The sequence below is a fragment of the Nycticebus coucang genome, chromosome 21 (genome assembly GCF_027406575.1).
Source record: "Nycticebus coucang isolate mNycCou1 chromosome 21, mNycCou1.pri, whole genome shotgun sequence".
Classification (NCBI taxonomy): domain Eukaryota; kingdom Metazoa; phylum Chordata; class Mammalia; order Primates; family Lorisidae; genus Nycticebus; species Nycticebus coucang.
This window is the reverse complement of record NC_069800.1, coordinates 10,412,909-10,439,172: the sequence shown is the minus strand read 5'-3', so window position 1 is coordinate 10,439,172 and position 26,264 is coordinate 10,412,909. Positions and strand designations below refer to the sequence as shown.

Below are 26,264 nucleotides of genomic sequence, written 5' to 3'. Positions count from 1 at the left end.
TCACTCATCCTGTCCTGTCCACCGTGTAACTCAAAGACCTTTTTAAAAGGGCTTCACTGCTTCCAGCATCCAAAGCCAGCCTGTAACATGTGCAGGTAGGTGCTCCGGGCCCTGTGCTTAGAGGGCCCCGTGCATGGTTCAGCCTCTGCCCTTGCTGCCTTGAAAGTCTTAATACTTTTTGAACAAGCAGCAGTGCGTGTTCACTGGGCACTGGCCCCACAAATCCCAGGCGTACATCATCATTGAGCACAACAGCTCTTTCTTGAAATGCTGGCCAAATGAGTTGTCTTAAAAATTTAAATAACAAGATTTTCTTGAGTCAGACAGAATACAGAAAGAAAGAATACGCCTGAAATTAGAAGGAAAGTAAAAGCATGTGACCTGGTAGAGTTGTTCATATTTGGATGACTTATACCTTTCCCTAGGGGTCTGGGAGTCATAATTGCTAACTTACAACATTTTGATCCCTTGTCCCCACTGTCCTTTCTCGATGGCTGCCCCTAAATATAATCTTCTTTCTTTTCTTTTTTTTTTTTTTTTGAGACGTGGTCTCCCTCTGTTGCCCTGGGTAGAGTGCTCATAGCAACCTCAGACTCTTGGGCTCAAGCGATCCTCTTGCCTCGCTGGGAGTTTAGGCACCTACCACAGCGCTGGGCTAATTTTTCTATCTAGATAGCCCTGTCTCATGTAGTGGTTCCCTTGAGTTCTGATTCGCTAGACTCAGACGACCATTCACTGTTGTTTCTTTGTTTTGGGCTTTCTCCACTTGTGTTGTTTGGACAAGATGAAGGCATCAGGAGGAAAGTCAGTTTTCAGTTAGTAGAATAGTTAAAGTTGCAAACAAAGCAGAAATGTGGACATCTGATTTAAGTGTTCTGTGATAATTTGGATGAAAACATTTAAAAACCAATTTTATTGACTATCAACTAAAAATGTCTTTTCTAAAATTGCTTTTGATGGAATAGGGCAGGGCACTTACTTCTTTATTGTGGAAGAGGGCAACTGGATTTTTTTTTTAATTTTTTTATTAAATCATAACTGTATACAATGATATGATTATGGGGCATCATACACTCACTTCGTAAACCATTTGACACATTTTTATCACAGTGGTTAACATAGCCTTTCCGGCGTTATCTCAGTTACTGTGCCAAAACATTTACATTCTACATTTACCAAGTTTCACAAATACCCCTGTAATATGCACCACAGGTGTGATCCCACCGATTCCCCTCCCTCTACCCACCCCCCCCTTTCCCACTTCCCCCTATTGTTAAGTTGTAGCTGGGTTATAGCTTTCATGTGAGAGCCCCAAATTAGTTTCATAGTAGGGCTGTGTACATTGGGTATTTTTTCTTCCATTCTTGGGATACTTTACTAAGAAGAATATGTTCCAGCTCCATCCATGTAAACATGAAAGAGGTAAAGTCTCCATCTTTCTTTAAGGCTGCATAGTATTCCATGGTATACATATACCACAATTTATTAATCCATTCGTGGATCGATGGGCACTTGGGCTTTTTCCATGACTTAGCTATTATGAATTGGGTAATTACATATCTTATAGAGCTTTAAAAAATTCCTAGAATTAATTGTTGCCTTATTTCTTGCTGGCTTGTTTTTCTGTGTATTGATTGGTCTCTGGTTCATCCCAAGGCACAGATCTTTGCAGTACGGCCCATACATCAGCTGTTCTGTCTGTGCGTTTTTTGTTTGTTTGTTTGTTTGTTTCTTGAAGGACTTCTGAGATTCCTGGTCATCCTGCTTTCATGGGCACTGGTTGCCTCCTCTAGGCTGTATCCACAGTGGGCTTCCTGGGACTGCCTTTCCACTCTTCCACACCACGTTTTTTCTTCCTTAACTTCCTCTCATCCCATGGAATGTAGCCTTCAGACGCTTCTCAAGAAAGCACGAACAGGATGTGATGTTGGAAGATCGCTTGTCTGAAACATACTTGACTGGCGTTTGGCTGGGTGTAAACTTGTACACACATGTTGGAACCCGTACGCCCTCCGATGTTAAGGAATTGTTCCTTAAAGACAATGTTGGCATTGAGAAGGCCTGTGTTAGCAGAATGCCCTGTCTTTTGTAGTGATCTGTCTTCTCTGTAAACTTCTGAGATCTTTTCTCTGTCCCCAAGTCCAGAAAGTGATATTCCTTGGTGTGGGTGCTATATCTATGTTGAAATAATTAATTTTTTTTTCCTGAAAAATTCCATCAGATTTTTCCACCGTGGTTTTCTTTTCTCTGTTTTCTGTTTTTCTGTCTCTGTGTTTCTCTGAAGGCCTGTTGTTCGTGTACTAGGCTTTCTGGATTGAGCCTCTAGTTTCTTATCTTCTTTCCTTGATATACATCTCTCTGTCTTTTGGTTATACTTTCAGAGGTAAATTGGCTCATTTTAATGTTCTAGTGCTCTGCTGAACTACTTATTTCTTATATTTTGAATTTCCAAAAGCTCTTTTTATTTTCTGAATATCCACCTGTAATAGCATTCTACTTTTGTTTCAGGGGTCCGGTATATTTATCTCTGAAAATGTTATAGTTTCTTTTTGCAGTTTCTCTACTCTTTGCCAAGTAGAGAGCATCTGTACTTTTCCTCCAAGTTCCTTATAATTGTTTGTTTACATTAGAATATCTGGTGATCCTTGACTTCCTAGTCATAGTTGTATATTAGTCTACCGAGAGTCTGCTTATAACCTGTGTATGTGCATGTGGGTGTGCATGTGTGCACATGCATACGTGTTTATATTTGCATAGTAATACTTGGCAGCTGGTAACTTTTCATAATATATTTGGGCAGGAACCTTGCCATTTCATTAGAAACCCTCAGATGTAGGTATAGATCCTCTCTCTTGACAGGGAAGAGGGATGGCAGAGGTCTTAATTCTTAAGTACACAGAATTGTATTTAATCCATTATTTTAAATTAGTGCTTCACTTAATTGTCTCCAAGACTAGGTACTTGCTGGTTCATTCTCTGCAGAGTTAGGTTGTAAACTTTTAGTGCTTGGGACAAGGATCTGGGGAATTTTGTTACTTCTTCTAGAAACTTGGAGCCAGTCTTCTGTTTAGCTCCTCTCACACCCTTGCGATCAGATTTATCTGGTGCCTTTAATTCTTAAGCCTTTCAGGGCTTCTCTAGAGTGAATTGGCCACCCTCTTGTTGGCTTTCCTTCCTGCTTGCAGAGTGGAAAAACACGTAGTGGACAGGAGAAGATAAGAGAGAACCTAAGATAGTCAGTCACCTGTTGTCATCCACTTTCTATCTTTGAAAAGTTTTCAAATATGTCAAATTTGCTTTCCAAGCCTTTCTGTGCTCTGACTTTTTTCCCTTCTTATTCTTTTACTGTCATTTCAGGGGGGATCAAGAAGAGAAAGGTTCGAGCTCCCTTGTGTAACTTACTGCCTTTTTCGTTTCACCCTTCTCATTTCACTGCAATTAATTATGAAGTTCAAAAAAAGGTTCTCTGGCTAAATCATGACAGTTCATCCCTGTTTGTTAGCTTCTGGAAAGCTGGGTTTTTGTAAACTTGGAGCCAGCATGTTGACAGGTCTGCCTTTCCTCTGTAATCACTTTGGAAACTCTCCAGCTTTTCTTTGACCACACGCCATGTCCCATCTCACTGCCTGTTTTTGAAGCCTGTGTGTTATGGGTGGCACCGTCCACCTTGGCATTATGGGTCAAGTACAGGATTCTATTTCTCATAGCTTTCTTTTTGGTGGGAGTGTCTGGTAGTATATATGACTAAGCACACGCATTCTGTTTTGGAAATTAGAGCTCCTCCTCCCCCCCCTTTTGGCCTTTGCACTATTATACTATTTCTTTTCTCTCACACATAAAGTCTCTAAAACTATATTCATAGAATGAAGGAAAAATAGTTTAATACTGCAATTCATCTTTCTCATAACACATAATACCTTTAATATTTGTGGCTTTATAAATAAAGTTAGGTGCTTAAATGTGCATTTTCTTTGAGAGTGTAATGAAAACATTAAATCATTTTTGTTTAATTATTATGTTTTCACTAAGCTCAAGAATAACATTATATGAGCATAACTGACTCAAGTTGAGCTAACATTACATGCTCATAAGCCTTCTCTTGTGTTTGCAAATTATTCCTTAAACTCTGCAACACTTAAAAATGGAAACCAAATTTAAAAAAATAGAATTTAAAAGGTTAATTATTTTCATTAACAAAGAATGGGACGGGTGGGTTAGAGATCTCATGTCATTTTTGAATATGTTATAGATAACGATATACTGAGTCTATACTGGACCTTTTTGCCTGTTGGAGCCACGTTCCTTCCTAGATAGAATGTTTTCCTGTGGAAATGTATTTTTAACCTGCTCTTTGCCTCCCCTACCGGGCTCCAAAATTATTTAACACTCTGTATGCTCAGCAGTAAGGACAGTTTCTGGCACATAGAAAGAACTCAGTAACTCAGTTCGTATTTATTTATTTTATTGCTGAATGGGCAGAGAGATGTTAATAGCAGCCTCTATTTGGATAGGCCCCTAGTAAGAGCGTGCACTGTTAAATCTTCTGTGGATACTCACGCTCCACTTCTAACTCACAGTTTCTTCCTGGGTCAGCCTAGATGTCATCACTTCCTCTAGAAGACTTCCCTGATCAGTCCACTTCTTCCAAAAAGAGTAGATGTGTCAGTGGTACGTTTATACAGCGTCCATGGTGTTTATTTATCTGTATTCCCCCCGTAGAATAGGCTCTAAGAAAGCAGAGATTGTCTTGCTTATCATTACATCCCTGACACCTTGCCCACTGGTTAGCCCTTAATAGGCACACGGTAAATATTTACTCAAATACTCATTGAATGAATGAATGGACGGATGCATCGGTGATGCTTGGAATTGTATAGACAAAACGTACGTTCCGTCTCATTCCCTATTTTTGAAGATGATTTTTCAGCGTGTGCTTCCTGCCATATTTGAAGGGCTAGTTTTTTGCCCATAACTCAGCTTCCATTCAAAGAAAAAGCACATGTGATTGTTGTTGATTGAGTGATTCTCTTGTTGTCAGGCTCAGCCTTGGTCTTAACCACCAACACCAGAAGTCAAAGTTGTGTATATCTTGATAGCTTTTTGATAATGATGGTTGTCCGCTTTTGTTGTGTGCTCTGGTGTGCTCTTGAAATGTTGTGCTATAAAGATCGGAATTCTGAGTTTTGCATTATTGTAGTAATGATGAATATAAAAACATCAGTAAAATTCAAACCAATCTACCAAGTTTGTTTTCCATCCAGAGGAACTTACCCACTGTCATTTTTAAAAAGGTTGCAGATTTATTGGGTTATAATTCACATACCCCAAATTCGTTCCAAGTTTCTAGTTTGTGTTTTTAAAGTATATTTACAGAGTTTTACAACCATCACCACAGTATAATTGGAGAACATTTTTATCATCCTCCAAAGAAACCCAGACCTCTTCTCCCCATTCTATTCTCTGTCTCTGGATTTGCATATTCTGGATATTTCGTATAAGTAGAATTTTATGTTATGTGGCCTTCTTTGTCTGGTTTCTTTTACTCATCATATTTGAAAAGTTCATTCATTTTGTAACATGTATCACTACGCATTACTTTTAATGGGTGAATAATATTCCATTATATCACATTTTGTTTATCCATTTATCAGGTGATGGACATTTGGATTATTTCAGTTTTTGACTATTATGAATATTGCTACTATTGAACATTTGTGTAAAATGTTTGTAAAGATACGTGTTTTCAATTCTGTTGGGTATATAGCTGGGAGTTGCTTTGCTTGGTCGTAGCATATCTCTTTGGAGGATGTTTCTTTTGAGGAACCGCCAAACTGTTTTCCAAAGTAGCTGAACCATTTTACATTCTTACCAACAGTAGATAAGGTTTCCAGTTTTTTTACATCTTGCAACACTTTTCATTATTCCTCTTTATGATTATAGCTATCTAACGAATGGTACCTCCTTCCTGTTTTGATTTACGTTTCTGTAATAATCAATGAAATTGAGTACTTTTGAGCTGGGCAAGGTGGCTCACGCCTGTAATCCTAGCACTCTGGGAGGCCGAGGTGGGTGAATAGCTTGAGCCCACAAGTTCAAGACCAGCCTGAACAAAAGCAAGACCCCATTTCTACTAAAAATAGAAAAACTGATGCAAGAGGATTGCCTTGAGCCTAAGAGTTTGACATTGCTGTAAGCTATGATGTCACAGCACTTTACCAAGGGGAATATCTTGAGACTCTGTCTCAAAAAAGAAATTGAGCACTTTTTTCACGTGTTTATTGGCCATTTGTATACATTCCTTGGGGTTTATCTATTAAGAAAATCCTTTGTCGGGAGGCGGAGCAAGATGACAGCCGAGTAACAGCTTCCTTGCATCTGGGCACCGTGAGTCTGGGGAGATAGGACTCCAGGCATCTCTGGCTGGTGGGATCTGCCTATCATCACCCCTGAGAGGATACAGGAAGTCAGCGAGAGACGTCTGGACCCCAAGAGGAGGACTAAAACAGTGGAAAACTGACAAGTGGTCGCATGTGTTCAACCTGTCTAAACCCGCTCGCAACTGTACAGTAGCAGCGAGACTGCAAACCAGAAAGGTCTTACCTGTGAACTGTTTTGGTGTCTTTGGACTTGGCACTCAGCTGAACTGCCTTGGGGAGAGCCTGAGCGGGAGTGCGGAGAACTTTGGCCTTTGTCTAGGGCCCCAGTCAGAGCCGCTGAGCCAAACGGAGCTAACAGTGTTTGGCTCTGGGTCACAGGCAGCCATTGTGAGCGATCTGCCCTGGCAAGGCTCCACCCTCAGGGTCCCAGAGCTAGAATTGGGTGGGAGCTGGTAACCCAGCGACCAAGTAGCCTAAGGGCGGGGTCTGAGCCGCCTTGCAGCCCTAAACCTCAGGGCAGAGGGAGACCAGTTTTGGCAAACAGGGCAAGTGGATAGCCACTTCAGCAGTGATTCCAGCGACAAGCACTTCCCTGAGAAAGCTTCTGCTCAGCAAGTGAACAAGTTCAAAGTGCCTTTTAAGTGGGCTGAAGAGAGATTTAGGGTGTCTACCAGCTGGGGTTTGAGAAACTAGCAGCCTCCAGTCGTATCAGAACTGTGATTAACATCTCATACCCCAGAAGACCACGTGTCACCCAGACAATATTCAATAACATATACATACTGCTTTGTTTTTGGTTGTGTTTTTTTTTTTTTTGTTTGGTTGTTTTTTTGTTTATTTTGATGTTGTTGATTGTTGTTTTGTTTTTTAAGTTCAACCTTTTCCATACAGATAATTTTTCTTTCTCAATTTTTCTAGTTTAATTATAATTTCCCATTGCTGCATATTTCAATAATTAGAACTTCATTTTTGTTAGTGTTTCTACTGCTATTATTTGGTTTTTCCAGCCATTTTATCCCGTAAAGTTTTCTGTTTGCTTGTTTTGGTTTGATTTATAGCATTTTTGTCTTTCCTCTCTACTTGGTGGAGGTGGGGTACTGTGTATGATCAGGTTAGCAAAGAGCTGCTGACCTCAAGGGAACCACCCACTGGCCACCCCCAGAAGGTGGTTTTTTTTTTTTATTAAGGTTGTATCAAAGTACCCTACTGTACACTTATATTGCTCTGTTTCCCTCTTTCTGTGCCTCTCTTCTTTTTGTCAATATTCCTTTTACCCACCCCCTCTCCTTTCTCCATTTTTCTTATCACTTGGTCCTTCTTTCTTTCATCCCTTTTGTGCTCTTCAACCTTCTCACTCTTCTACTCCTGTAACCCTTAGTCCACAGGCACAAGAACTTAAAGAGCAAGAGGAAGTGAAAGGAATATTAGGGCAAGGAAACAGAAAAAAGAAATCACTCATGAGGAAGAATCATCAGAAAACTCCAGGCAACATGAAGAACCAGTCCAGAACAACCCCGCAAAGGGACCATGAGGTAGCTACTGCAGAGGATTCCACCTATACAGAAATGTTAGGAATGACAGAAAGGGAATTTAGAATACACATGTTGAAAACAATGAAAGAAATGATGGAAACAATGAAGTAAACTGCTAATAAAGTGGAAAATAACCAAAAGGAAATTCAAAAACAGAATCAAATAAGAGATGAACGATATGAAGAATATAAAAAGGATATAGCAGAGCTGAAGGAAATGAAACAGTCAATCAGGGAACTTAAAGATGCAATGGAAAGTATCAGCAACAGGTTAGACCATGCAGAAGAAAGAATTTCAGAGGTAGAAGACAAAGTTCTTGAGATAACTCAGATAGTAAAAGAGGCAGAAAAGAAGAGAGAGAAAGCAGAATGTTCACTGTCAGAATTATGGGACTTTATGAAGCGTTCCAACATATGAGTTATAGGAATTCCAGAAGGGGAAGAAGAATGCCCCAGAGGAATGGAAGCCATACTAGAGAATATTATAAAAGAAAATTTCCCAAATATCACCAAAGATTCTGACACACTGCTTTCAGAGGGCTATCGGGCCCCAGGTCGCCTCAACTCTAACCGAGCTTCTCCAAGACACATTGTGATGAACCTGTCCAAAGTCAAGACAAAAGAAAAGATTCTGCAAGCGGCCAGGAGTAAGCACCAGTTGACCTACAGGGGCAAATCCATCAGAGTGACCGCAGACTTCACTAATGAAACTTTCCAAGCAAGAAGACAATTGTCATCTACCTTTAATATACTTAAACAGAACAATTTCCAGCCCAGAATTCTGTATTCTGCTAAGCTAAGCTTCAAAATTGATGGAGAAATCAAATCATTTACGGATATACAAACATTGAGGAAATTCGTCACAACAAGACCAGCTCTACAGGAAATACTTCAACCTGTTCTGCACACTGACCACCACAATGGATCAGCAGCAAAGTAAGAACTCAGAAGTTAAAGGACAGAACCTAACCTCCACACTGATGCAAAAGATAAAACTAAGCAATGGACTCTCACAAAATAAGACAAATAGAATACTACCACACTTATCAATTATCTCCATAAATGTTAATGGCTTGAATTCCCCACTGAAGAGACATAGATTGGTTGACTGGATTAAAAAACACAAGCCATCCATTTGCTGTCTGCAAGAAACACACCTGGCTTCAAAAGACAAATTAAAGCTCTGAGTCAAGGGTTGGAAGACAATTTTTCAGGCAAAAGGAATTCAGAAGAAAAGAGGAGTTGCAATCTTATTTTCAGATACATGTGGATTTAAAGCAACTAAAGTCAAAAAAGACAAAGATGGTCACTTTATATTGGTCAAGGGAAAAATACAACAAGAAGACATTTCAATTCTAAATATCTATGCACCCAATTTAAATGCTCCCAGATTCTGGAAACAGACCTTACTCAGTCTGAGCAATATGATATCTGATAATACCATCATAACAGGGGACTTTAACACTCCTCTTACAGAGCTGGACAGATCCTCTAAACAGAAATTAAACAAGGATATAAGAGATTTAAATGAGACCCTAGAACAACTGTGCTTGATAGACGCATATAGAACACTCCATCCCAAAGATAAAGAATATACATTCTTCTCATCACCCCATGGAACATTCTCCAAAATTGATCATATCCTGGGGCACAAAACAAATATCAACAGAATCCAAAGAATTGATATTTTACCTTGTATCTTCTCAGACCATAAGGCACTAAAGGTGGAACTCAACTCTAACAAAAACTCTCGACCCCACCCAAAGGCACGGAAATTAAACAATCTTCTGTTGAATAACAGATGGGTGCAGGTAGAAATAAAACAGGAAATCATTAACTTCCTTGAGCATAACAACAATGAAGGCACAAGCTACCAAAACCTGTGGTATACTGCAAAAGCATTTTTGAGAGGAAAATTCATCGCTTTAGATGCCTACATTTGAAAAACAGAAAGAGAGCACATCAACAATATCACAAGAGATCTTATGGAATTGGAAAAAGAAGAACAATCTAAGCCTAAACTCAGTAGAAGAAAAGAAATCTCCAAAATCAAATCAGAGATCAATGAAATTGAAAACAAAAGAATCATTCAGAAAATTAATGAAACAAGGAGTTGGTTTTTTGAAAAAATAAATAAAATAGATAAACCATTGGCCAGACTAACGAGGAATAGAAAAGTAAAATCTCTAGTAACCTCAATCAGAAATGATAAAGGGGAAATAACAACTGATCCCACAGAGATACAAGAGATCATCTCTGAATACTACCAGAAACTCTATGCTCAGAAATTTGACAATGTGAAAGAAATGGATCAATATTTGAAATCACACCCTCTCCCTAGACTCAGCCAGGAAGAAGTAGGGCTCCTGAACAGACCAATTTCAAGCACTGAGATCAAAGAAACAATAAAAAAGCTTCGAACCAAAAAATGCCCTGGTCCAGATGGCTTCACTCCAGAATTCTATCAAACCTTCAAGGAAAAGCTTATTCCTGTACTGCAGAAATGATTCCAAAAAATTGAGGAAGAAGGAATCTTCCCCAGCACATTCTATGAAGCAAACATCACCCTGATACCAAAACCAGGAAAAGACCCAAATAAAAAGGAGAATTTCAGACCAATCTCACTTACGAACATAGACGCAAAAATTCTCAACAAAATCCTAGCCAATAGATTACAGCTTATGATCAAAAAAGTCATTCATCATGATCAAGTAGGCTTCATCCCAGGGATGCAAGGCTGGTTTAACATACGGAAGTGTATAAACATTATCCACCATATTAACAGAGGCAAAAATAAAGATCACATCATCCTCTCAATAGATGCAGAAAAAGCATTTGATTAAATGCAGCATCCTTTTCTAATTAGAATACTGAAGAGTATAGGCATAGGTGGCACATTTCTAAAACTGATTGAAGCTATGTATGACAAACCCACAGCCAATATTTTACTGAATGGAGTAAAAGTGAAAGCTTTTCCTCTTAGAACTGGAACCAGACAAAGTTGTCCTCTGTCACCTTTACTATTCAACGTAGTGCTGGAAGTTCTAGACAATACAATTAGGCAAGAGAAGGAAATAAAGGGAATCCAAATGGGAGCAGAAGAGATCAAACTCTTCCTCTTTGCTGATGACATGAACTTATACTTAGAGAACCCCAAAGACTCAACCACAAGACTCCTAGAAGTCATCAAAAAATACAGTCATGTTTTAGGATATCAAATCAATGTCCGCAAGTCAGTAGCCTTTGTGTTCACCAATAACAGTCAAGATGAGAAGCTAATTAAGGACACAACTCCCTTCACCATAGTCTCAAAGAAAATGAAATACCTAGGAATATACCTAATGAAGGAGGTGAAGGACCTCTATAAAGAAAACTATGAAATCCTGAGAAAGGAAACAGGAGAGGATATTAACAAATGGAAGAACATACCATGCTCATGGATGGGAAGAATCAACATTGTTAAAATGTCTATACTTCCCAAAGCAATCTACCTATTCAATGCCATTCCTATCAAAATACCAACATCGTACTTTCAAGATTTGGAAAAAATGATTCTGCATTTTGTATGGAACGGAAAAAACCCCGAATAGCTAAGACAGTTCTCTGTAACAAAAATAAAGCTGGGGGCATCAGCATACCAGATTTTAGTCTGTACTACAAAGCCATAGTGCTCAAGACAGCATGGTACTGGCACAGAAACAGAGACATAGACACTTGGAATCGAATTGAAAACCAAGAAATGAAACTAACATTTTACAACCACCTAATCTTCCATAAACCAAACAAGAACATACCTTGGGGGAAAGACTCCCTATTCAATAAATGGTGTTGGGAGAACTGGATGTCTACATGTAAAAGACTGAAACTGGACCCACACCTTTCTCCACTCACAAAAATTGATTCAAGATGGATAAAGGACTTAAATTTAAGGCGTGAAACAATAAAAATCCTCCAAGAAAGCATAGGAGAAACACTGGAAGATATTGGCCTGGGGAAAGACTTCATGAAGAAGACTGCCATGGCAATTGCAACGACAACAGAAATAAACAAATGGGACTTCGTTAAACTGAAAAGCTTCTGTACAGCTAATTAGACAATAACCAAAGCAAAGAGACAACCTACACAATGGGAAAGGATATTTGCATATTTTCAATCAGACAAAAGCTTGATAACTAGGATCTATAGAGAACTCAAATTAATCCACATGAAAAAAGCCAACAATCCCATATATCAATGGGCTAGAGACATTAGTAGAACTTTCTCTAAAGACGACAGACGAATGGCTAACAAACACATGAAAAAATGTTCATCATCTCTATATATTAGAGAAATGCAAATCAAAACAACCCTGAGATATCATCTAACCCCAGTGAGAATGGCCCACATCACAAAATCTCAAAACTGCAGATGCTGGCGTGGATGTGGAGAGAAGGGAACACTTTTACACTGCTGGTGGGACTGCAAACTAGTACAACCTTTCTGGAAGGAAGTATGGAGAAACCTCAAAGCACTCAAGCTATACCTCCCATTTGATCCTGCAATCCCATTACTGGGCATCTACCCAGAAAGAAAGAAATCCTTTTATCATAAGGACACTTGTACTAGACTGTTTATTGCAGCTCAATTTACAATCGCCAAAATGTGGAAACAGCCTAAATGCCCACCAACCCAGGAATGGATTAACAAGCTGTGGTATATGTATACCATGGAATACTATTCAGCCATTAAAAAAAATGGAGACTTTACATCCTTCGTATTAACCTGGATGGATGTGGAAGACATTATTCTTAGTAAAGCATCACAAAAATGGAGAAGCATGAATCCTATGTACTCAATTTTGATATGAGGACAATTAATGACAATTATGGTTATGGGGGGGAAACAGAAGGAGGGAAGGAGGGAGGGGGTGGGGCCTCGGTGTGTGTCACACTTTATGGGCGCAAGACATGATTGCAAGAGGGACTTTGCCTAACAGTTGCAATCAATGTAGCCTGGCTTATTGTACCCTCAATGAATCCCCAACAACAACAAAAAAAATCCTTTGTCCATTTTAAAATTTGATTGTCTTTATTTTTGAGCTTTAAGAGTTCTTTATATATTGTGGATACTAATATCTTATCAGATCGGTTTGCAAATACACTTGACCCTTGAACACCACAAGAGTTGGGGTGTCAGTATCCCCACACATTGGAAAATTGATCTGTAACTTTTGACTTCCCCCAAACTTACCTATTAATAACCTCCTGTGGGTGGGGAGCTTTACTGATAGTTGACTAACACATTTTATATGTTATATGCAGATGGCGTCCCAAAATGTATATACGTTTTAAGAAATTTTATTTGAAGTTGTTAACACCCATGTCACGTTTGATTTCTGCGATGACAAGAGGTGCTCAAATGTGTCTCACATTCATCTTTTGTTATTCGTGTATATTATTACAATTTTAATATAGTTTTTTCCTTTCTTAAAATGTATATACATTTTTGGGCACAGTGCATATTATATACCATAGTCTTACCATTAAAGTAAATAGAATTAAATGTTATTAAGAAAATCATAAAGAAGAGAAAGTATATTTACTATTCAGTCAGTGGAAGGGGCTCACGGTAGAGTCTCTATCTGCAAAATCTTCATGTTGTGCAGGATAAGGAGGGGAGAGGAAGGGGGGCAGAGGCCGAGGAAAATTCATGTGTAAGTGGACCCATTTATAAGTTGGTCAAGGGTCTGTGTCTTTTCATTTGCTTGAAGGTCTCCTATGAAGCATGAAAGTTTCCAGTTTTCACCACGTCTACTTTATCTGTTTCTTCTTCTGTTGCTTATTATTTGGTGTCATGTCCAAAAGACCATCCCCTTATCTAGGGTTATAAAGACTTATTCTTATGCTTTCTTCTAATTGTTTTACTCTGCCCACAGGTTGACTATTATTTTGAGTTAATTTCAGTGTATGGTGTGAGTTAGGAGTCCAACTTTATTATTCTGGATTGCAGCTACCCAGTTGTTCTGGCACCAGTTGTTGAAAAGACTTTTCTTTCCCCATTAAAATGTATTGATGTTCTTTGTTGATAATCAGTTGGTGTAAATGTGAGGGTTTACTTATTTGAATTCCAAATTCTATTCTTTTTTGAATTCTGTTTTCTTTTGATCTGTATGTTTGTCCTTATGCCAGTACCATGTGGTCTTGACTACTGTGGCTTTGGCTTTATGATGCTAAGTTTTAAAATTGAGAAGTGTGAGTCTTCCAACTTTGTTCTTTTATTCCCAAAATTATTTTGGCTCTTCTGGGTTTCTTGTATTTCCATGTAAATTTTAGGATCAACTTGTCAATTTCTGCAAAAGCAAAGCAGGAATTTTTTATTGTAGGAGTTGGTTGCGTCTCTTAGCTTGTTTCCTCTTTTGGATTTGTCTCATTATGAGTACATAGATGTGATGTTACCTGGATTCTGTTCTTAACTTTAGATTACACATGATTTGGAACTTAAAAACATCATTCGTGGACTGAGCGCAGTGGCTCACACCTGTAATCCTAGAACTCTGGGAGACCAAGGCAGGAGGATCACTTGAGTTCAGGAGTTCAAGACCAGCCTAAGCAAAGTGAGACCTCATCTCTACCAAAAATAGAAAAATTAGCCAGGTATTGTGGTGTGCACTTGTAGTCCCAGCTATTTGGGAGGTTGAGACAGAAGGACCCTTTGAGCCCAGGAGTTTGAAGTTGCTGTGAGCTAGGCTGACACCATGACACTGCAGTCTGGTCAATAGAGTGAGACTCTGTCTGAAAAAATAAAAATAAATAAATAAATAAATCCATCTTTTAAAAAAAGGCTATCCATGTATATAACATGTACCCAGAAATAGTAAATGTTCACCTCAGTGAATTTTTTTTTTTTGTAGAGACAGAGTCTCACTATATCACCCTTGGTAAAGTGCCGTGGCATCACACAGCTCACAGCAATCTCCAACTCCTGGGCTTAAGCGATTCTCTTGCCTCAGCCTCCCGAGTAGCTGGAACTACAGGCACCTGCCATGATGCCCAGCTATTTTTTTGTTGCAGTTTGGCCGGGGCCGGGTTTGAACCTGCCACCCTCGGTATGTGGGGCTGGCGCCCTCCCTACTGAGCCACAGGCACCACTCCACCTCAGTGAATATTTACAGAATGAAGTATACCTATGTAAGAAGAATCCAGACCTAAAAGGGAAACATAGCTAGTATTACTGGAAATTTTTTGGTGTTTGCTTGATTGTTTCACTTATTTGCATGTTCTTGTATTGCTGAAGGCTTATCTTAATTGTGTGTTTGGAATGTAAGTTCAGTAGCATAGTACAGTGATTGAATTCATGGACTTTGGGCCTTGACAACTTGGGATCTAATTCTAGCACTTACTAACTGTGAGACCATTGGCAAGTTACTTACCCTTTTTGTGCCCTGTGTTCTTCATCTGAAAAATGGGAGTAAAACTAGGGGGAGGATTAATATATGTAGATTGCTTAGAAAATTGCCCGATGATCATAGTAAGTGCTGCCTGTGTGTTAGCTGCTATTATTATTTTTATTATTGTTGTTATTGTTATTACTGTCATGTATTTCTTCACTAGAATATGAGCCCCTGGTCTGACTTATCACTATATTCTTAAAGAATAACACTATGCTGGCACATACGGATACTCAATAACTTTTTTAGGAAGGAAGGAAGGAAGGGATATTCCATAATGAGGATAGAATCACCACATCCTTTGCTGAAGCTGCCTTTGACAACACCGTGTTTCATTTACCACAGCTTTTGGAGCTATTTGACAGTGAAGACCCTCGGGAACGGGACTACTTAAAAACAGTCTTACACAGAATTTATGGCAAGTTTCTTGGTCTTAGAGCATTTATCCGAAAACAGATTAACAATATTTTTCTAAGGTAAGTGGAGGGTGGGGGATAGAATAAGAAGCAGCAAAGTTGGTATTTTTGTAGAAGTATTAAATAAACCTCAAATATGTGAACATCTTGTACTGATTTCTTTCTCTCCCTTCTTCCCCTATACTGTCTTCTTTTGTCTTTTTTTTCTTTCCCGTTCTTTTCTTTTTTCTTTTTCTTCCTTTTCTCTTTTCTGTTCTGTTTTCTTCTCTTTTAAGGTTTGTTTATGAAACAGAACACTTCAGTGGTGTAGCTGAACTGCTGGAAATATTAGGAAGGTAAGCACTTTTTACCTCCCAACTAACCTCAGGTGATTATCGTCTGAAAATGAGGCTCAGGCAGCAGGGGAAGCACTGCTGTCTGTACGTGGAGCCGCTCGCCTGTGCTTACTAGCATGTTCCCCAACAACTCCATGAGACACGATTTCCTGTTCCCTTTGTTCCACAATTACGTGTAACTATTTCCACTGGAATTACTGACAGAGCTAACAGTTCATTCGTTACTACAGAGATGACATCTATTTGCAGTCAGGACAGTTACTCCAAAATATCTTCTTTTCATTAGTTTCTAGGCTGTCTGTCCTTTGCCAAATCTGTTGAAAGCAAGTTTGTAATAAGTTGGAAAGATTGCCCTTTTCAAAGGCACTGTGTACCCAGGTGTAGCTCTTAGGCTGCTGCCTAGAGTAGTGGGAGGGCTTGGAAAGACGCAGGTGTTGTGAGGTTTCTACACACAATGGAGGCTAAGACAGCTGGACAGTGCCGTGACTTAGTCTCCTCCTCCTGTGAGGAGAAGGAGAAGGTGGAGTCCCTTAGCCTTGTCTCAGTGACTTCCCTGGCCTGGGTGGAGACTTCAGACTTGAGAAGGCATGATGTCTAGAAAGGGAAAAGAGTCATTTAAAGAGAAGGTGAACAAGGCAGGTGATTATTTCAAGAAGGGAACGGAAGAGAAAATAAAGAGTGTTGACAAGGAGCTTTTGGGAGCATCCAACTAATTTTAAGACACAGGACTCTCTGTTGGGTGATCATAAGCAAATGTTCTTCTTCCCTTAATTCCTTCATCCTTAAATGTATTTTTTGAAGTGACTAAGAAATCTTGGGTGTCACTGGAATGGGTATTAGGTTGTTCTTTACAAACATAAATTGATTACTTTTAACTATCTCACAAGAACAGTATCTTCACTGCAATATAAGCCCCTGGTCTGATTTAGCTTGTTGTGGTAACATAGCTAATTTATGTCTCTTTCTTTTTCCTAGTATTATCAATGGCTTTGCTTTGCCTCTTAAGCCGGAACACAAACAGTTCCTGGTGAAAGTGTTGATCCCTTTACACACCGTCAGGAGCTTATCACTCTTCCATGCCCAGGTAGAATTCTGTGCAACTATGTTCGGAAGCAAAAGGTTGTCATATTTCGTGTATCTTTGATGTTTCCTTAATTTCTAAAAAAAAAAAAAGAAAAAAAAAGAAAGAAACTTGTTAAAGTTTAAAATGCTTGGTTTGGCACCTGTAGCTCAAGCGGCTAAGGCGCTAGCTACATGCACCAGAGCTGGCGGGCTCAAATCCAGCCTGGGCCTGCCAAACAGCAATGGCAACTACAACCAAAAAATAGCTGGGCGTTGTGGCAGGTGCCTGTAGTCCCAGCTACTTGGGAGGCTGAGGCAAGAGAATCGCTTGAGCCCAGGAGTTGAAGGTTGCTGTAAGCTCTGACGCCACGGCACTCTACCCAGGTGACAGTTTGAGGCTGTCTCAAAAAAATAAAAATAAAATAAAATAAAATGCTCCCTGAGGAAAATACATATAAATGTGTATATTTTCTTCTATTCATAGTAGAATCATAGGAATATTTTAAAAATAGGACAAGCCTTTGTTTGGCCATCTCATTTTACAAAGAACTTAGATGACCCAATTACATAGTGAATATGTTGCATGTGATGTATGTGAGTTTGTCAAATGTAAGTCTTCAGCACATGTAAACGTTTGTTAATGTTCCTGAGATTTTGTCCTGCATTAGTAAATGAGCTGGCCTTTTACCCCCTTCTAGTTCATTCACCATTTTCTCACGTCCTACACATGGATACTCTCACAAGTAACGAAACTGGCTGATATTTTCACACCTTTTTTTAAGCCTTCATTACTTTAAAAAGCATACTGTCTCGTCCCCACGCTAATTCTCGTCCTAACGCTGCCTTGCATGGTAAGGATGTCACTAGAAGGTAGATAAGCCGTCGAGTGGTATTCTCAGTTTTGAGATTTCAAACCTCTGACTCTCCACTCTCTGACAGGAATATTTTGAGTTTGCTCAAAAATGTAATACATGGGCGGCGCCTGTGGCTCAGTGAGCAGGGTGCCGGCCCCATATACCGAGGGTGGCAGGTTCAAACCCGGCCCCGGCCAAACTGCAACCAAAAAATTGCTGGGCGTTGTGGCGGGCGCCTGTAGTCCCAGCTGCTCGGGAGGCTGAGGCAAGAGAATCGCGTAAGCCCAGGAGTTGGAGGTTGCTGTGAGCTGTGTGAGGCCACGGCACTCTACCGAGGGCGGTACAGTGAGATTCCGTCTCTACAAAAAAAAAAAAAAGAAATGTAATACATTTTTCTAAGCAGTATTCCTCTTTAGATGTGAAATTCTGTATTTTGAGGAAAAATTAGTCCATATGTTTCTAATTTAGAACACTACCAAATGTTGTTTTGTGAAGGTAGTGTTCTTGTTCAAGAACCTTTACAAGCCCTTTACAAATCTTGCCTTTAGTTTTCAAAAAGGTATCATATTCTGTGATTATTTAAAAGAATTCTCACTCTGATGTGTTAAATCAGATGTAGCGCTCTTTTTACATCTCCCCAGGTTCTAGCCAGCAGCCCCAACCTTTTATCTCTTTATAAACTGCTGTAGTTGGCACATGCGCCATTTCAGGGAGTCAGCAAGTCTTCGAGTAAATGCCTGTTTCCCATGGAGGCCTCTGCTGGAACAGTGAAGCCCAGTACTGTCAATGGCAGCAGAAAGAAAAAGGAAGCCCCGGCGCTGTGGCTTAACCTCCGTAGATGAGACGCTTCCCCCGCTCATGGGCCGTGACAGCGCACCCCTGCTCCACGCAAGCTGGGGACCTCTTAAAAAACTCCCCTGGAGTCTTGTAAATGTCAATTTGTGGCTTGAAAAAGTTTCTTATTTCACTTCATATATATATATATATATATATATATATATATATATATATATTTAAATAATAGTTAAAATGAATTGAATGTAAAGTTATTAAAGCCAGTCTGGAACTTTTTAGGACGTGTTAATAAAATGTCCTATTGAGCTCTTACTATACAGAATTAAAATTTTTGTCTTTCATTTTTTTCATTTCTTTAGCTGCCGTATTGTATAGTACAGTTTCTGGAGAAAGATCCTTTACTCACAGAACCAGTAAGTATTTATTCTTAATTTCAAAAAGCTTCAGAAAAACCACCTTTTCTAAAAGTGTATGTGAAAAATTAAATGTCATTTGTTTTTCCCTTTTCTTTTTAGGTTATTAGGGGTTTAATGAAATTTTGGCCTAAAACATGTAGTCAAAAAGAGGTAAGTCCTGGGCGGCGCCTGTGGCTCAGTCGGTAAGGCACCGGCCCCCATATACTGAGGGTAGCAGGTTCAAACCTGGCCCCCGGCTGAACTGCAGCCAAAAAATAGCTGGGCGTTGTGGCGGGCGCCTGTAGTCCAGCTACTCGGAGGCTGAGGCAAGAGAATCGCTTAAGCCCAGGAGTTGGAGGTTGCTGTGAGCTGTGTGACGCCACGGCACTCTACCGAGGGCGGTACAGTGAGACTCTGTCTCTACAAAAAAAAAAAAGAGGTAAGTCCTGAATGTCAGAGAGTGGTACTGAATACTTTGTGGAGGCCAGACATTGGGCTAAGCATGTGATGTAAGATACACCATCTCATCCAAACCTCACTGTAGCTCTATAAGGGCTATGAATATTTTTGTTTTACTAATTATGAAACTTCAGAGAGCCTAAGTAGTCTGCCCAAGAACAATAAATAAGAACAAGTGATTAGGCCAGACCCCGCCTCCCTGACTCTGCACACTGAGGTAGGTTTTTTTTTTTTAGACAGAGTCTCACTTTGTCACCTTCAGAAGAGTGCCATGGTGTCACAGCTCACAGCAACCTCAAACTCTCTGGCTCAAGCTCACCACAACACCCAGTTATTTAGAGATGAGGCTGTTGCTCAGGCTGGTCTCGAACCTGTGAGCTCAGGCAGTCCAGCCTCCTAGAGTGCTAGTATTACAGGCAAGCCACCACACCCGGCTGCACCCTGGGTTTTTAATTCATGATGTCTCTCAGCCTCAGGTCAGTCCAGGTCAGGGCCCCAGTCATGTGTCCAGTTGTCTAACTCTGTTGATGTCACTTTCCTAGTGACTTCTTTCATAGTATGGAGATTTTGCTTTCACTATAGACAGATGATAAGGCAACCTGCCCAAATGCGCACTTTAAAGCAGAGTATAGACAGAATCTCAACTGTCTTAAAATTTACAACAAGCCTTTAGTTTTAGCCATTCACAAGTGACACTGGAAAGTTCAGACCCACAATCATTTGTGTCTTGTGAGACACGTACAAGGTTGTTACAACAGAGGGAGTAAGTATCTTAGCTTGGAGGTGAACTTGACTGGACACCAGACCTGCAGCGCTCTTCTAGAAGGTTAGAAACTCTGGAAAATGGCCCAGAAAAAAAGGTCAGCTTTTAGTTTTATGTTCTTGGAAGAACCTTGGTAGAATCGTGGAAGAACCTCTTGCATATCTTGGCTGATGGAAAGGGTCTACTGTATTTTACTTTTAGCAGAAACATCCCTCTTCTCAAAGTAACTTTAATTCTCCAAACCCTAGTTTATGTAATACCTATTAGATAAAATTAAACTAGGGATTGCAACCTGTATTCATCTCAAGATAAGAAAGCATGGCTATTTTCATACTTGAATTGCATACCTAATTTTTTCCAAGATAATTATTTTTTCATGGCTGAATAAGTACATTGGTTTTCATTTCTCCATCATTTTTCCATTATATTTAAAACAGTTGACTTGCACCATTGATTTGATGTTCCCTATTGTGGTCTAAAAGCTCTGTTTCTCAAGGCACACAAGATTCACTGTGCCCTGTAGAGAGTAATTGTGTTTGTGTGTGAGCATGGAGAACGGGTCAGCATGTGGTAGTGGCTTTAAAATCGAGCCTACGTGTGGCTGAGTCTGCTATTTTGTGTTTTTTAAGACTTTGTCTGGCCCAGGCACAGTAGCTCACGCCTGTAACCTTAATACTTTGGGAGGCTGAGGCAGGAGGATCACTTGAGCTCAGGAGTTCAAGACTAGCCTGGGCCAGAGTGAGACCCCATCTGTAAAAAAACACAGTGATGCTATTTCTTGGACGGTGGTGAGGACGGCAGATCCCATCTACAGCATTGGCACAGTGCCTGCCTGCAGGCAGTGCTGAGTATATATTGCCCTTACAGGGATGGGCAATTCTAGGCTTTCCTCAGTAGCTGTGGCTGAACACCAGCCACGTGCTGGGCCCAGTGGTTGATCTGAGTGTGTGGGATCAAAGTGGTGAGCCAGGAAAGGAGGCCTGGACAAGTCAGGAATTTGAGACCAGCCTGAGCAAGAGTGAGATTCTGTCTCTACTAAAAATAGAAAAACTAGCCAAGTGTTGTAGAAGGCATCTGTAGTCCCAGCTACTGGGGAGGTTGAGGCAAGAGGATCACTTGAGCCCAAAGTTGGAGGTTGCTGTGAACTATGACACCAGGACACTCAACCCAGAGCAACAGAGTGAGAGACTGTCTCAAAAAAACAAAACAAAACAAAAAAGCCCACCAAAGACTTAATGTGTTCTGTGCATTTGAGAGGGGCACATAGCTCACTGTGGGACCTGTAACTATCTGGCAAATGACTGCATTTGGACGTCTGCCCATCCATGCAGGAGGGCCTGCCTCCTATTATTTTTACAGAAGCCTTGAGGGGAGATAGCTAAGTTGGAAGCAACAGAGAGGAGAGCCCCACGGGGGCAGGAGTGATTCCCGGGAGCCCCAGTGCAGGGCGTAATATACAAACATAGTGAGTAGAGTAGTTTTTCCAAGTAAGTAGAATTATATTTTCAGTGCTGTGGGGAACTTGCTTTTAAGAAATACTCTATGGTGAATTATTTGTGAAACAAACATCTAACATGGAATAATGCCTGGTTCATTTATATTTGGTTTTATTTGTAAATTTCTCTTAAAATATTACAAACTTAAAATTAACTAAATGTCATTAATCTTTGTGATTCATATGGATTTTTAATAGAAAGCCTCACATTTTGTTTTTTACTTGTATTTATAGGTCATGTTCCTTGGGGAGCTGGAAGAAATATTGGATGTGATTGAACCTTCACAATTTGTTAAAATTCAAGAACCTTTGTTTAAACAAATTGCCAAGTGTGTATCTAGCCCCCATTCTCAGGTTAGTAGTAAAAAGAACATGAGCCAGAGTGGCCTATACAGCATGGATTTTTTAGGTTAAATTTCATTTGTGTTGAAAGAAATGTTTGTTTGCTTTTTTCTCCCATGAAGGTAATAATTTTAGCTGCAGTTACCTTTGTCTTGAGCACCTGCTACGCAGCAGTGACTGTCGTGGTGTTTTTTCCCAGTAATTTTAATTCTCACAGTATTCTGCTGGGAGGTCTTGTGTGTTTTACAGATTGACAGATGTGAACACCAAAGCTCAAAAGTGTTAAAAAAGTGTTCCAAGTAAACTGCAGAAGAAGTGGGCTGGGAGGGAGTGTGTAAGAGAGAATGCTGAATGATGCTCACGAGGAAAGAGAACCTCAGATTCCACACTGTGCTAGGTGCTTTACATACATTGATTATAAACTTTTCTGTGTCTTCTGATGGGCAAAAACAGTGATGCTCAGCAAATGTTTTGCTCAGGCTCCCGGGTTCACAGGGAGTGGAGTCTAACGCGGATCTTAGGTTAGTTTCTTCTTCCAGTGGCACTGCCCTGCCTCCCCGTGGCCACTCAGGAACACAGGGGAGGTGAACCTGGGCAACTGGCTCTTTTCTTGAAGTCGTAGCTGTAGCGCTGTGGCCTCTGCCGGGAGGAAAGAAGGTTACGGGATTGAACACACTTTAGGTTTTTATCCGTTGGCCTCTCACTGAAGGTCATATCATAAACCCGAGAATTGAGTCTTTCAATATTGCCTGCCAATTTGAAGAGGCTGTTCAGATTATAGTTCTTAACACAGAACCACACCTCTCATGGTGGACTTTTTCCTTAAGCTGTCATTATCTTTCATAGTTAGAAATACTGGCTGTTGTTGTTTTAATTGGACCTAAAGACATGTTAGTATGTTAAAGCAGTGATCTCATAACAATCTGGCAGCTGTACCACAGAACAAAACAGAAACCCCGAAACCAGGAATATAGAAACTATTACATGAAGTGTTCAGATAATATAACACATGTAGCAGATAAATATTAGACTTGTAATTGGATATAGTAAAATCCTAGGTTCCTCCTCACTTGAGCCCAAGGGTTTGAGGTAGCTGTGAGCTGTGATGCCATGGCACTCCACCCAGGGCAACAGAGTGAGACTCTATCTAAAAGGAAAAAAAAAAAACCTGTAATCCTAGCACTCTGAGAGGCTGAGGCAGGTGGATTGCTTGAGCTCAGGAGTTCGAGACCAGCCTGAGCAAGAATGAGACCTCATCCCTAAAAGTAGCTGGGCATTGTGGCAGGCACCTGTAGTCCCAGCTACTCAGGAGGCTGAGGCAAAAGGACTGCCTGAGCCCAAGAGTTTGGGGTTGCTGTGAGCTGTGACTCCATGGCGCTATACCAAGGGTGACAAAGTGAGACTCTGTCTCAAAAAAAAAAAAAAAAAAGAAAAAGAAAAGAAAGGGGACGTAGAAGATGGCTAACATGATCAGGAAAATAGAATGGTACGTGGACAGATGGTAAACATGTTTGTATCTTGGGAGCTATATTGGGAAAATCTGGAATCGGGTGACATAGACAGAATTACAGGAGAATATAAATTAACAGGCCAATTTCTTTTCCTTCCCCAAGTTGACGAAACACGTCGGAACTTTCTGAGAGATTTTAAATCTATAAAAAAATGTAAAATATAATTAATATTTAATTTTACATTTGAGTGAATGATTTAACAACAGTCTTTCAAAATACTTCTGTTTGGAAAGATGATTTTATTTTCTCTTCGTCTTTTTCTCTCTCTTAACATTTTTTTTCCTTTCCCAAAGGTGGCAGAGAGGGCACTCTGTTATTGGAATAATGAATACATCATGAGTTTGATAGAAGAAAACTCTAATGTCATCCTTCCCATCATGTTTTCCAGTCTTTATAGGATTTCGAAAGAGCATTGGAATCCGTAGGTTTTCAGTTTCTTTCCCCTCCCTCCTTTTCTCTCTCTATTTCCTCCTCTCCCCCATTCTTCTTTTTCTTGAAAAAAATGTCCCGAGTACTCACTGTGTGCCAGATGCCCTGCTTGCTGCCAGGGACAGATTTGTGAAAAGATAAAATCCCTTTTAGAATTTCACTGACTGGTTGGAGAAAACCACAAATAAACATTTTAATGAAACTGTGCCGTTTTGTTAAAAATACCTGTTTGCTTAAAAGGCTTCTTGACCTCGGTGGCGCCTGTAGCTCAAGGAGTAGGGCGCCGGTCCCATATGCCGGAGGTGGAGGGTTCAAACCCAGCCTCGGCCAAAAACCACAAAAAAAGAAAAAAAAAGGCTTCTTGACCTGTCTGTGAAGGTAGCAGTTTGGGGTGGGGCTTGGAGAGATGCTCTGGTGCTGAGAACAGAGCATTGTAGATTGGGGGTTTGTGGGGGGGGGAGGTGGCATGCTCAAGCTGGATCTTAAAGGAATTTGGCAAATGGACAAGATGGGGAAACGCTCATTCAGACAGTGGGTCCCTCCATGACACAAAAAGGGCAGAGATGTAATAAGCACCTGTCAAGTTCTGAGACCCGTGCATTTGGGAGGTTAAGGTACAAAGTCTTTGGGAGAAGGTGCTAGCAGATAGGCCAGGGAAGGAAGCAGATGGTTTACCTGAGCCTTCACCAGGTGAAAGATAAGGAAATGCCAAAGGCTTGTGAGGAGGGAAGTGGCCCAGCTACCTTTGCATTTTAGCAAGATCCATTTCTTAACTGCCAACTCAGTCATTATACATAGTACCTATTCTCCAGGAAAAGTAAAATTTAAAATCTTTTTTTTTTTAATTTTAAGGTTTTTTTTTTTTTATTAAATCATAGCTGTGTACATTAATGCAATCGTGGGGCACCATGCACTCTTTTTATATACAATTTGAAACATTTTCATTTTTTTTTTTTTTGGTTTTTGGCCGGGGCTAGGTTTGAACCTGCCACCTCCGGCATATGGGACGGGCGCCCTACTCCTTGAGCCACAGGCACCGCCCAATTTGAAATATTTTCATCAAACTGGTTAACATAGGCAAATTTAAAATCTTAAAGGAAAAGTTTAATAATATTCAGCCCTATGAAAGTTGAAGTATTCTATATTTGAATGACTTTATGTATTTCTCTGTAGGATGGAAGCAAAATTTAATGTGGCATCAAAAAATTAGTAGGTGTAATTGAGTATATTCATAATATGTTTGTCTTAAAATTATATAATTGTAAAATATCACATTTTCTCAATGTTTCAAATTTGCCAGATTTTATGAATAGAACTTACAAAGATAAGGGGCTCAAATGATGAAGTCCCATACAGATAGTCTTTTGAGGACCTAGAAAGTGGTTCTAGCAGGTGGCTGTAACTGCCACGCATATTGTCTGTGGTACTTCTCCGTAACTGCCCTTGTGCGGAAGGCCATTCTGGAAACTTAATAGCAGAGAACTTCAGTTTTCCTTTTACTAGACGCGGGAAGGGGGCTACATAGCAAGTATGCTTTTCTTCTAAATGTTTCATGGTTTATTTAATCAGTGGCTTAATTTTTGCCAATACACTTTTCAGTGGTATTGGAAGCATGTTTGTTACAAAACAGAAGCAGTGGGTAATTTTGAAGAGCTTCAGACTCTAGTCTGAAGCTGTCGAGATCATCATAACCTCACATTGCCCAGAGCTGCTTCTTCCCCTTGAGAAGTGAAGGCCACTGTTTTGGCTGTTCAGCTGTGTGGTGCTGCAGAGCTATTAGCCACTTACTCACCAGGGCACGTCCTAGGTCAGCAAGGAGCCAAGAGGGATGAGTGGACTAAAGCAAGTCATGGCCCGATAGATAGCTCATATTGAACTGCCCATCTTATAGGGGCTTGGTTTCGTCTCTTTGGATATGAATGGTTTTCATAATATATATATATGTTTTGTTTTGTTTTTTTTTTTGAGGCAGAGTCTCACTTTGTCACCCTTGGTAGAGTGCTGTGGCGTCACAGCTCACAGCAACCTCAAACTCTTGGGCTTAAGTGATTCTCTTGCCTTGGCCTTCCAAGTA

At 40.1% G+C, this 26,264-nt stretch overlaps 1 protein-coding gene across 1 annotated transcript in view; it reads left to right on the top strand.

The window, feature by feature from the left end:
• Window positions 1–24,186, top strand: part of LOC128573453 (serine/threonine-protein phosphatase 2A 56 kDa regulatory subunit epsilon isoform-like) — a 42,342-nt gene extending 18,156 nt beyond the window's left edge. Inside the window, exons 4-10 of the mRNA XM_053573722.1 lie at window positions 15,680–15,810; window positions 16,026–16,085; window positions 17,061–17,169; window positions 19,156–19,209; window positions 19,312–19,362; window positions 22,143–22,262; window positions 24,055–24,186. Coding sequence (XP_053429697.1) covers window positions 15,680–15,810; window positions 16,026–16,085; window positions 17,061–17,169; window positions 19,156–19,209; window positions 19,312–19,362; window positions 22,143–22,262; window positions 24,055–24,186 — 657 coding nt within the window. The remainder of the gene's footprint in view (window positions 1–15,679; window positions 15,811–16,025; window positions 16,086–17,060; window positions 17,170–19,155; window positions 19,210–19,311; window positions 19,363–22,142; window positions 22,263–24,054) is intronic.
• Window positions 24,187–26,264: the final 2,078 nt, after the last annotated feature.